Source organism: Sparus aurata, chromosome 14 (assembly GCF_900880675.1).
Source record: "Sparus aurata chromosome 14, fSpaAur1.1, whole genome shotgun sequence".
Classification (NCBI taxonomy): domain Eukaryota; kingdom Metazoa; phylum Chordata; class Actinopteri; order Spariformes; family Sparidae; genus Sparus; species Sparus aurata.
Window position 1 is genome coordinate 6,509,490 of NC_044200.1, and position 12,354 is coordinate 6,521,843.

The 12,354-nt window shown below is 44.4% G+C and overlaps 2 protein-coding genes across 3 annotated transcripts; both read left to right on the top strand.

The window, feature by feature from the left end:
- The first annotated feature begins 4 nt into the window (after window positions 1-4).
- LOC115595674 (zinc finger protein 345-like) lies at window positions 5-5,370 on the top strand. Its single transcript, XM_030440431.1, has 7 exons — window positions 5-428; window positions 1,716-1,918; window positions 2,029-2,121; window positions 2,635-2,730; window positions 2,843-2,953; window positions 3,452-3,575; window positions 3,830-5,370. The coding sequence occupies exons 1-7, from the start codon at window positions 389-391 to the stop codon at window positions 5,311-5,313; spliced, it is 2,151 nt and encodes a 716-aa protein (XP_030296291.1). The 5' UTR covers window positions 5-388; the 3' UTR covers window positions 5,314-5,370.
- A 1,264-nt stretch (window positions 5,371-6,634) lies between these two features.
- LOC115595247 (uncharacterized) lies at window positions 6,635-12,353 on the top strand. 2 transcript variants are annotated; one of them, XM_030439446.1, is made up of 4 exons: window positions 6,635-6,905; window positions 10,055-10,849; window positions 10,961-10,993; window positions 11,492-12,353. In XM_030439446.1, the coding sequence occupies exons 1-4, from the start codon at window positions 6,734-6,736 to the stop codon at window positions 11,539-11,541; spliced, it is 1,050 nt and encodes a 349-aa protein (XP_030295306.1). In that variant the 5' UTR covers window positions 6,635-6,733; the 3' UTR covers window positions 11,542-12,353. The 2 variants fall into 2 exon arrangements, with proteins under 2 accessions (XP_030295306.1, XP_030295308.1); XM_030439448.1 differs by lacking the exon at window positions 6,635-6,905 and adding an exon at window positions 7,521-7,676.
- Window position 12,354: the final 1 nt, after the last annotated feature.

Sequence of the window (12,354 nt, forward strand, 5' to 3'; positions counted from 1 at the left end):
TTCAGCATATCATCAGCTGGTGCTAATTATCGGTGATTTTGTATAGTTGCTCTTTATTCTTGCTGAGCATGTAGTATTTGTGCATAACTTATTACTTTTGATTTTTTAAAAACAATTATCAGCGTGTTTCTGCTTTGTAAAGAGCTAACTACAAAGTGTTGAAACAACACAAACCTTAATTCAATCTACAAGTGATGTTACAATGGATTTATTATGAATAATTCATTGAAGTTCTACAAGCGACCCGTGGAGGGCAGCAGTGCGCGTCTGCTGCGTCTCGTTGTGGCCTTAATTTAATCAAAAGAAGAAGAAGAAGCTACCAACCAATGCCCTGCAGCCTTCTGGTTGTTGAAGTGACTTTTCAAAGTAACTTTTCATTGCCTCAGTCATGGAAACGGTTGGCAGTGCCTACCAAGTGGAAAACACAGGTCGGTTTTATTGGAGTGTTAAATAATTTGGTCGCAGCTAACAGCTAACTAGTTAGCTGCCTTGTATAATGTCGATAGCTTGTAGCCCCGGCTAACAGCAGTGGTAGTTGGTAGCTAGCATTAGCTCACGGAAAACACAGCAAAGCGTGAAATTCGGGCGACATTTAACACATGTAAGTTAGGAACTTCTACATTGTTCTTGAGCGAATGGAAGGATTCATGTTCCCTTGTGAGTGGGCTGTGGCTATGTGCAGCAGCTAACTGAGCTAAAAACAACTCAATGACAATAGAAAAACTAAAGGAATAAAATTCAAGAGGCTTGTAAACATAAACACAACACATGGCTGGGAAGAGAGCTGTCATATATCTTCACGACATTTTCAACGCACGTGAGATTTAGATATAAAACGTGTTTTCATTCTGATCACGTTTCAGCTGCGCTATGAACCTTAGTGTTAACGTTAGCTGTAATGTAAAAACAGCCTTCTACCATCAAGTCATCAATGCTGTTTGTCGTGTAATTTGCATGTTGCAAACTAGATTTAAACTCAAGTGTTCAGCCTAACAGTCACAACAGACCCTGTATACAAGCTAATGTTAGGTTTGTAAGAACATTTGCACATAGGTTTCAACCACTTATTAGGGATGCTCGATATATATCGGACTGATGAATTATCGGTTATCGGCACATTAAATTATAGAAGATGAGTAGAGCCGATAATACAAAGCCGCGTTGCTTTTGGTGCCATAAATGGTGCAGCATACGCACAGTAATTGGCGACCTGAACCTTTAAACTTGGTTTGTGAGCAGCCAATAAGCACAGTGAAGGAGAACAACATCAGCGCTGATGTCACGCTCATGATGTTGAACCCACACACCTTTAGAGCCACGGAATGTAGACGAGAGCCACACATGCCAGCCACAGCTGGTGTGGAGTCAATTTACAAGTTCAGAAGAAGAAAACATGATTGGTATTTGCAGGACATGTTCTGCAAAGTGTTTGGAGAGGAGGGAAAAAAGTCTTTGGGTTTCACACAGCAAATCTTCAGCTGTGGGATATATAAAAATCGACCATCTTGCCTCTTAGTCTTAACACTTGTGTGCACAAACTGGAAGTTAGGAACTTCTTTACAAAATATATACAAATGAGTGATTCACAGTTTTTTTATGCGTCAGCCATGACAGGCAGCACAGACATCCATATAGTGCATCCCTACTACTCATTTGTCGTTGCCACGTTGACATGTAATGAGAAGGCACTTGTTCATATGTCCATGTCCGTGCAGATATATTCCTGCCGCTGTCATCCCTGAGGCTGCTGATCCCTCCTCTGCGGCTGCTCTCTGCTGCGATGTGGCAGGTGGCTCAGCGGAGAGAAGTCCTCGATTATGAAAAGCTCGATGAGTTTGTGACGCTGGTGACGGCCACAGTCCCAGACCTGCTCAGCCCAAAGCAGCGGGGCAGACTGCTTCTCCGGCTGAGAGCGAAAGTGAGTCAGTGGGTTGCATGTGAGATCGGGTTACGAAGCTTGATGGGTTGAGGACAGCCGAGCCAGAATCTTGCTGTAGGGAAACCTCTCTCTTCTGTCTGCGTCTTCAGATTATTCTTGAGTTGTGCAAAAATGAGGAAACAGCCAACATGTTGACCGTACAGCCGCACCTGACACGAATCCGCCCACCAGGACACACAGGAGTAAGTAAGCAGTCTTTTTGCATTAAAATTATTCCTGATGGAGCATTGATGTGCTTTTATTTAATCGATCAGTTGTCAGTTATTAAATTAATCACTAACTATATTGATAATCAATTTATAAGTTAAGTAAAGAGTATTATTTTCAGAAAAATAGTCTTCTCTGATTCCAGCTCCCAAATGTGGTTGTTTTCTGGTTTCTTTACTCCCCTTTGACAGTAAACTGATTATCTTTGGGTTGTGGACATTGAGGGGGTCGTCTTTGGCTTTGGAAAACACTGATCATTATCTTATATAGACTCAGCATAGAGAGTCATGGTGGGGTGAGAACAAAATCAGCACATTGTCCCCATAGATATCCTTCAGTTGAAAAATATCGGACCTTCCGGCCAAAACTGTTAGAACAGAAATGTACGCAGTGCACCTTTTAAATAAAAAAATAACATATTAATAATAATTGCAGCCCTACAAGTATTGTTTTGAGATGGTCTCTGTTACGGTGATGGTGTCTTTCAGAGCGGAGATGCAGAGGTGGATGCCGAGGAGGCCATTTTCGTGGAACTCATCCAAACTCTGCTGAAAGACCCAGCAGAGAGGGAGCATTTTTACCAGGCAAGGCAACTGCACATGTGACCCGACTGTCCATTCAAAGAGTCTGTTACTTTGTTTGTAACGGCGCTCTGTCGCAGTTGGGTTTTTGATTAACTGTTAACTCTTTCCTCAGGAGGTTTTTCCCACAGAATACGGTCTCGGCTACGACACGGACATGCAGCTCCTTGTGTCGGAGTTCCTCTCTAAACTGGAGAAGCTCCTGCCAGTGCCCGACCTCAGCCAGGTAGGAAATGACATCACATAGCAGCAGTTGCTACATTATACCTCTTAAAGACAGTATACAGAATAGGTAAAATAATTGAAGTTTATAAGCCCATCTAGCTCCAACCTTTCTATTTCTGATAAAAAATAGATTTGTAAGAATTTGATGTTTTTTTGTTGTTGTTTTTTAAGTATATGGAATGTAAAGGTTTCCATCATTAGGAAAAATGCTAACAAATATAAAGTATACTTGTTGTTTACTGGGCTGGGACAGGATGTAAAAAAATGAATGTAGAGCAATATATCATCATCAGAATTCTTTAGTGACCTAATGATCTTGGTCAGGCTGTAGTCACTAGTAGCTTCGGTGCAGATGACTGTCATCCTTGAGGAGTAGTTGTAGTCGTCACCGTCTTACAGAGAAGTGTCATGGTGGATGGAATGTTGTCTAAACTGAGCGATCACTTTGAGCAAGAAGCACCACATTCTTGCTAACACGTCAACTTCTGTCCATAAACAGACGGTTTCCTGGCTGACCTCTGCCCCCTCTGTGCTGAGGGAATGCTGGCAAGCACTCTCCAGCCCAGACGACCTGAGGTCTCTGCTGCAGCACCACAAATCTCTCGAGAACCTCGGAACACAAGGTAACCAGATGCACTGGTCATGCCTGTAAACCCTTCCTCTAACCTGCTTTAATCCAGGCCTGTTGTTGTTCAGGTATTTTTTGTGTGGATGGAGGTCTTTATAAAAATGACTAGTGCGGACATGCGTTTACAAATGTAGTCCAAAAACCACAGCCTCGGCCTGGCATCTGAAGCCAGCCATGCTGCGTGCAAACACTCGGCTATATTTGAGTAAAAACATAAAACAGCAACTTGTTTTTTCTGTGTATCCATAGCTACCGCTGTGGAGATGTCCACCCAGGTCTTTGCCTGCTCCGAGTGTCCGTTCTTCCACATGCAGGAGTCCTACCTGCTGCAGCACATGGAGCACAGTCACCCTGAGCAGTACAGCAGATTCCAGAAGGCCGCAGAGACACCTAGGGCCCCCGAGAAGAAGATCCAGCGTCCTGAGTTCCCAAAGCCTTTCCCCATCCACGACAGGCCTGTCCCCAACATGTGCCAGGAGTGTGGCAAATCTTTCACACGCGCCTCAGACTTGACTCGCCACCTGCGGACGCACACGGGGGAGCGCCCGTATACCTGCGGTGAATGTCAGAAGGGCTTCAAAAACTCCTGGGACCTGACCAGACACCAGCGCATTCACACCGGAGAGCGACCCTTCCTCTGCTCCCAGTGTGGCAAGCGGTTCACGCAGATGGGGCTGCTCAAGCTGCATTTTGAGAGAACCGCATGCGGCCAGGCTTGTGACCCTCCCATCGAGTTCACACAAGAGGTGGTAGTTGTGGAGGAGTCGCCACAGAAGGGGGGCGCTCAGTATAAATGTCAGAAATGCGGCGAGAGCTTCGGCAGCATCCTGGAGCGGCTCAGGCACAGGCAGAGACACGTAGTGAGGCGGCAGTACAAATGTTCCCTGTGTGAGAAGATCTACAGCCGAGCATCAGACCTCAAGAGACACCAGATGAAACACACCGGCGAGCGGCCGTTTGCATGCGAGTGTGGGAAAAGCTTCACGCACGTGTGGCTTCTGAATAAGCACCAGCAGATCCACACCAGGGAGCGACCGTACCCCTGCACCGAGTGTGGGAAGAGCTTCACGCAGCTCCAGATCCTCAACAGGCACCTGCTCACTCACAACGGCCAGCGTCCCTTCCAGTGCACCTACTGCGACAAGAGCTTCACCCAGCTGGCCAGCCTCACGCGCCACGAACGGATCCACACAGGCGAGAGGCCGTACCAGTGCACCACCTGCGAGAAGACATTCCTCACGCACGGCGAGCTGGTGAGACACGAGCGCAGCCACAGTAACCTGAGGCCGTTCAGCTGCCCACAGTGCCCCAAGAGCTTTAAGACCAAACGAGCTCAGAGCGAACACCTCAACACACACACGGGAGAGCGTCCGTTCGCGTGCGCCCAGTGCGGGAAGAGGTTCGCCAAGTCGACCTCACTCGTCCGGCACAACCTGACTCACACGGGGGAACGGCCCCACCAGTGCTCCCAGTGCAGGAAGACCTTCCTCACCTCTGGTGAGCTGCTCCTCCACAAGCGGATCCACACAGGAGAAAGACCCTACCCCTGCTCCTACTGTGAGCGGAGGTTCAGGTGCTCCTCTGACCTCAACATGCACGTCCGGACACACACCGGGGAGAAGCCCCACAGCTGCCTGCGCTGTAAGAAGAGCTTCTCTACGTCCACGAGACTGAAGAGACACGCACGAACACACATGGAGAAGGGCGTCGTCGTAGAATCATTTAGTCTTTGAGCTGACAGTTAATGATGTAGAAGATAAACAAATAAAAACTTTATTTCACCAATTGAACAGTTTCATTTTTGTTTTCTATTGTTGTGATGCTCCTTTCATTAAATCGTTCTGTCTGGTTTGGTGAACACAGGAATGATAAAGTTTCACTACTTGTAAATGCTTTTTTAATGTGGCTTACAGTAAGTTTATTCCGCCCCACAGGACAAGAGCCAGATGTTTTCGATCATTAAAAATAAGAGTCTGTTCAGTGCTACAGTAAAAGTGCTTAGGCGGTCTTTTTTTTTTTTGTTTAAATGTTTTATTAGGGACACATTACATAGCACAGTACAGAAATACAGGTATTGCCCTATTTTTTTTCTTTTAACATAATAGAAACACTGAACATTGTCTCCGCATTAGGAAAAGAAAAGAACCTATCTAAAACAAACAAACAGACAAAAAACAAAAACAAAACAAAACAAAAAAACATGGCGAATATTTTCCAAGAAATAATACAATAGACTATCGTGTGGACACAGTCCGGTTGTAGATAAAAGATTAAAGTGCACTCTGCTGAAGAAAAGGAAAGAATAAAGGCGGTCTTTTTAAAACAGAATCTCAAAGGGGAGGCCCTCAATTTCTAATTGAAAATGTTAATTACCATAAAAATGTGTCCATTCACTTTCTACACCCTGAATAAAAAGTGCTCTAGGTGAGAGATTCTCAAGTGTTGTAGCTTGCGACGCTTTGAAATGAAGCATTGCCTACTGGAGACCCATTATCATCAGATGCATGTTGTGTGTTATGAACAGATCCAGCACCGAGTGATTGTTTTGGATAATTTGGGGGGGCCTGAAGAGGTCAAATGATCCAGTTATACACTAAAAGTGGGAAAATTGACAAATCTAAAAAAAATGATCGTAGCTCTGTGTGCATTTCTTACAATCATCTCATGACACCTCAGATTCCATTTTCAGCCTGAGGTGGGTCAGACCCGAGGGAGAGCGACAGAACCAGCGGGAGGCTCAGACTGATTTGACGTTCGCAAACCAAGTCCGCAACTGTGACAGGTAGAGGGAGTCTGAGAAGGAGAGCAGGAGCACCAGGTGACTTGGGTAATAATTGCAGTCTTTCTTTCAGTTACATTACTAATGAATCGTGGGTTACAAAGCTACTCAAAGCTTCTTTACTTTGAAACAATCCTGGAATTGCGTTTATTTTGGTAGATAACATTTAGTAAATACATTCCAAAGGGTGAATGATCAAAGACCGAAGAGGAGATGAAGATTCTGGAAGACAGTGGCAGGAGATTACCGTTTGGCAAAAGTGATAAAGCAAAGCAAAGAGCAGAGCGGAGAATAAAGGCCGACGGGAGCTCCAGGAAGGAACAGGACCAACCTGTCCACAGAGGACCCAAAGAAAATGAGAAAGAGGCAGAGGCATGCGAATGATCAGGTATAAAGCTATGAAAAGGTGGGCAAACAAAAGGCAGAGGAGGAACAGTGGAGAGGGAGCACAAAGATCTGTGATGAAGACAGAGAAGGCCAAAGATTTTAAACATGGCACCACTGATCAACATGTGGCACTGGAGGACGACTGCTTGGATATCAACGGTGGGTTTTTTTCTTATATTACTTAATGATTGTGATTTTTAATAGCTGATCTGTGTTGTGTTGGATAACTTGTCTTGCAGGGTCATTAGAGGGTCAGGCTCGCTCCTTTCCACTGTGTGACTGATTACGGGTTTCTGTGTTACCTGATTAAAGGTGTTACATTCAAGAAAACAATGAAAGGAACGAGGTACAAGAGCAGCATTTGTGTAATCCACTCGAAGCTGAGGAACACAAGGAGTCTGTGTTACAGCACTATTTAGAGCAGATTGTCTCCTGATCTTTCGTTTCAGGAAATTCGATTATCTAATGATTGCTGGTGTAAGTCATGTTAACACAGATTGTGTGTGAGTGTAGGACAATTCTACAACTCTTAAATGGTGTACCAAGGAAACATTCCAGTAAGCATTTACAGCCTTTCATTATTTACAGCATCTAAATTATATTTAGATATAATATATATTTGATACCGACAATGAGCAAAAGAGATAATCTGACTCTATAAGAAAAAAGAAACTTCATCCCTGTTACCACGTGGTTATCACATGGGCAATAATTATGGCGAGTGTTGAATATTAAAATTTCCCTCCAAGTTTCCCGCCGGACCGCTTATCTACAGGGACTTCCTGTCCCACCCACATTCTCGTGTCGCTTCCGGGTGGCCACACAAGACTCATCCAGCGAACCGTCGTTCTCTTAACGTTGTAAACAAAAGTTACTAAACGGTTTAGCTCCCGCGACACATTGAACTAAAAGACATGCATATCAAAACAGGTAAGTTTGTACAACTTTTGGACTCACGGGACCGAAATTCCTCACTTTCAGCGCTGTTATATTGTTGTCTTGCCGACGGTGTTAGCAGCCGTGCTAGCGGTATCGACAGCAGCCTGCTCGCCGCTTTGAATGGGGGGTTACGAAACTTAACTTCGGCTAATATGCTAGCTAGCTGTTAATTTCATGATACGGTAAAAAATAAAGCCATCCCCTTGACGACAGCTTTTGTGTTTGAGACATATTTGAATTAAATGCTTCATGTTGTAACAGCAGTCGGGTGAAACCGTCGAGTTTTACTCGCCGCACCATGACGCTGCTAATCAAAGTTTGCTAACACCGGTGCTGGCTGGTAGCTTTTTGCGGTCTTGTTAGCTGCCAGCACCACACACACGAATCTGAACATGTTGTTGTTATCGAAGGGACGTTACGAAAGCAGCCAAGTTACTTCTTTTGTAGGAACTTGGTGCGTTTGTACAGTCGGCTATTTTCTCGAAATTTCTGTCACGGTACTTCAGACGGACTCCCTTGATTTAACGTTAGTATACTACGGTTGCCATCGCCGTGTTCTTAAAATGTGGCGCTTGCGAGCGGGCACACTGTTCAGGCCGAGTGTGTTGATTCTTTAATCAAATGGAGTTGTAATCCTCATTTTGTGGCCAGTCAACAGGTCACCTGTTGTGAGTTTTCGCCCTTATCGCCGAGACGGCATTTCCAAATGTCGTTCCCTTTTGAAGACAATGAGCAGTACTGACTTCATCAGCCCGATTTATGCCATGTGGACAGAAAATGGCTCGACTAGAACTAAAAGAAGTTATTTAACCAACCTTCCTGTTAAGATGCCATCAAGTGTGACTGGATGACGGATTGTTGTGCAACACTGATATAAGACCAGTAAATGTGTTATGTCAGCTGTGACAGGCGGCAGCCAGTAAGATTTATTGTGCTATTCCTGTAATTATAGAATTTCCTTAACTATCAAGACAAGGTGAATGTATTATTTTCATTTCATAAATCACATTTTCTTTTGTTATTGATCATTTAGTCCATAAAATGTCAGAAAATAGTTTGAAATCCCCGAGTTGGGGAGAGCCAGAGGAGAAGTTTTCATTTTGCTTCTTTGGTGCAACCAACCACTCAAAATCCACCTTTTTAGATTTACAATCGCATAAATGTGGGAAATTACGTCAGTTGTAAACATCTGAGAAACTGGGACTAACTAAATATGATTTGCCATTTTTTCTTAATTAAATGAGTTCACCCTTAAGACAGATGTGGAAGTGGTCTATAGAAGTTGTTGCAGATGATTTGTCAATTAATTGACTGATTTAATCAAGTAAATGTTTCAGTAATACAGATGTCCGTATACTCACCAGCCGATTTTATTTTTGCATGTTTCTCCTGTCAACGGACTACATACTCAAAGATGAGAAGTTTAGCTCAAGCTGTTCTGTCCTCTTAATTTAGCATTGGGTCATTCTGTTCTTTTCTGCACAGCTTGGCAAATGTTCAGCAGCAGGCAACCGTTGTACTGCCTAAACTGGCCCGGTGAAGTCACGTGAAAGTGTGTCCTCTGCCACTGATGTTTGCTTATATGAATCAGCCTAGCTCAAAGATCACTTATAAACCAATGCCATGTGAAGAACCTGTTCTGAGACGCAGACGATTTTTATACCAGAATAAGCACATGTACACATGTTTTTATTTTTTGTATTATTTTTTTTTTATTTTTTTTTATGCGAACAAGCTTTTGTTCCCATATTTTCCCATTGCCAGTACTTGAGAACGGACTGGAAAACACAGCAGTGTAAAAGCAGCATGGAGACTAGTATTATAGTGATTAGTGTTTATGTTGTGTTTATATTTTTTAGAAACCACTTACTTCAGTCTCCCTTTGAAACTCAACACTGACTGAACAATGTTGGAGCACTGCTTGAATGTAGATAGATGTATTTATGCTCCAACATCCCGAAAACTTCAACACCAGTCATAGCATTGTGTCAGAAAGGGGGTGAAAATGACCACATCCTCGGGGATGTCAGGTTTCCATCACAGCCAGTCAGAGCTGGAGGGGCTAAAAATACCTCGTGATTGCTCTAGACTTGGGAATTCATTCTCATTGTACCCTTTTGCTACTGAAGACACAGGCCAGATGTTGGTGGGTTTTTTTCTTTCCAGTGTGAAAGAGGTAATGGCATATTCATCACTGTTGGTAACAACAGAATGTTGTTAAAATAAGAGCAGGACAGTGATATGTTATTGGGCCTAGTCCAAATGTTCTCCAATTCTGATTGTTTCATATGAAACAAGGATACAAGTATATTGAAACCACATGCGACAACAGCAGATATCTAATGGACATGTCTTCTTCACTCTTTCAGGTACATGGGAAGCCAGTAACACTGTGTGCGAGTCTGATACCCTGTGTGACCCAGCAGCCCTTGTTTCAGCCACTAACTCAGAGCCACATATTCGCAACCGTCGTCTGTCTCCTGGCTCAGGCAACTGTGGAGGCGGTGGGGGTGGAGGTTGCATCTCTGGTGAGCAACAGCCCCGACAGCTTTCACCTGAAGGCGACCTGATTGGACCCAGCCACACACACACCTTCAGCTTTCGCAGAGAAAAAGAACGCAAGGGCCAGCAGCACAAAGGCCGCAGCCTCCGCAGGGAAAGTCAGAAGGGGGTCAGCCGAGCAGGCGAGCGGCCCCAAAAGGTCAACCAAAAGGAGAGGTGGGTGGAGGACAGTCTGTCACTGCTCAAGCCCCCGCCTGCCTTTCCGGTGCAGGACAGTCCCGCCAAGCTGCAGCCCGCCGTCAGCTACGCCTCCAAGGTGAAGGCGGGGCCAGCAACGGGGACGCTGGAGGAGGACCGCCCCGCCATCGGCGTGCTGCTACAGAACCAGTGGGGTCTCAGTTTCATCAGTGAGGCGAGGCCAGTCACGGAGGGCTCTAGCACTCGCCCCGCTGCCAACGCCCTCCCCCCTCAGCCCACAGACACCGAACAGACAGCAGACCCACAGGTCGACACAGTTCTCACAGGCCAGCCCCCCGAAGAAACACCTACTCCAGTCGCTACCTCCGTCATCCCCACCGCACGCCCAGAGGTGGACGAGAGCAACGGGAAGCTGCTGCTAAGTTGTCGCCATCTAGTGGAAGCTTTGAACTATCACAGTAGAGGTGAGTGCTAGGAGGCGCTTTTGAGAACAACAACCTGCCACTTTTGTTCTGTTTTTGTTTGTAATTCTTTGTTTCACCTCTAACATTGTGTCTCTTGTTTTGTCTCTTCAGAATGGAATGCCATCTGCAACAAACAGAAAAAAGGTAGGTTGACTCCAAGAATAAACCAGTTAGTGCTGTCACGCCACTTACCAGGGATTTGCATCTTAATGTTGTGAAATAGTTCTTCAGCCCTAGAAGTGTGAACCACAACATGTGTGCATTTTGGGAACCACCTAAACTGTTAGTTTTGCTCTTTTAGAGAGGGACAGAGACAGAGAGCCAGTATAAGTTAAGTTTAGGCTCTTCAGTTGTTGACTACAACTGTCTGAGGGTGAAATGCCAGCCTTATGAAGTAGGAGTGTAACAGTTGCACAGAAGTCACTGTTGGGTACTTAAGTGGGTTTTGGGGTCGTGTTTAGTACAACTCATTGTGTGGTAAATGCAGCTAATCCACTTAGTTAGAGGATGTAAACAATCAATGTTACAAGCTTATCATGTAGAATGGTGTGACAGGCAGTCCTAATTGATTTATCTGACATGTGAATGTCATGTATTTTTGCTTCAGACATTCCACTGACATTCTGTTGTGTTTTCTTGCAGTTCCAAAAAAGGTTGTTTGGTACAAGGAGACCCAGGATCACCCAGCCTAGCAGTGTGACAAGCCCAAAGCATATATAAACACATACACAACACACACCTACATGCACATGAAAACATGTAAAGACGGACACATTTTTGAGTCCTGTTCACACACACACTGCACTCAGGATGATGTCTTCACGCAAAGCCACACTGAGACACTTTGGACTAACTCCTTTGAGATCTTACAGCAATGGACTTTTTTAACGCCTTACAGAAAGCCTGCCTTAATTAATCAAACCTGTCTTCATCGCCTCTCATTACCATTTTAGCTTGTATGTGTAGAACTGGTCTTTTTTGTTTGTTTTAAACAATCTGAGGAGCTGTAATTTAATTTCCCTCCCCTTTTTTGAAAGCTGCAGTTTTATCAAACTTTTTGCATCCTCTGTAAAGCGAGCGGTCAATCAAGCACTTTGTTCTAGAAAATCTGTTGTGACCAATCCCTGTGTGCGAGAAACCCTCACCAGAGTGATTTATTTCCCCCTTCTCCATTGCAAACAGAAGAATGTCTGTCTTGTACCTGCTTGAGTTTTTATGGTTAATGTATACAGAGGACTTGTGTATCTGTGTCTTCAGTTTACAGAGGGGTGTAGTCAAAGGCACAGTAGAGTTCACCCGTCACATCTTAATGCTGTGTTCCTTTTTTTTTTTTTTTTCGTTCCCTAATCGGGTGAATGTTACTCATGAATCCATAAGGGATTTCACCATGTTCGGTATGTTGATTTTTGAAAAGAAAATTTATTGAATAAAAAAAAAATTACACTGGAGAAAGAGGAGGAATGTAAGTGAAACAGTATTGCTTAATAAAAATGAATAAACTTGAT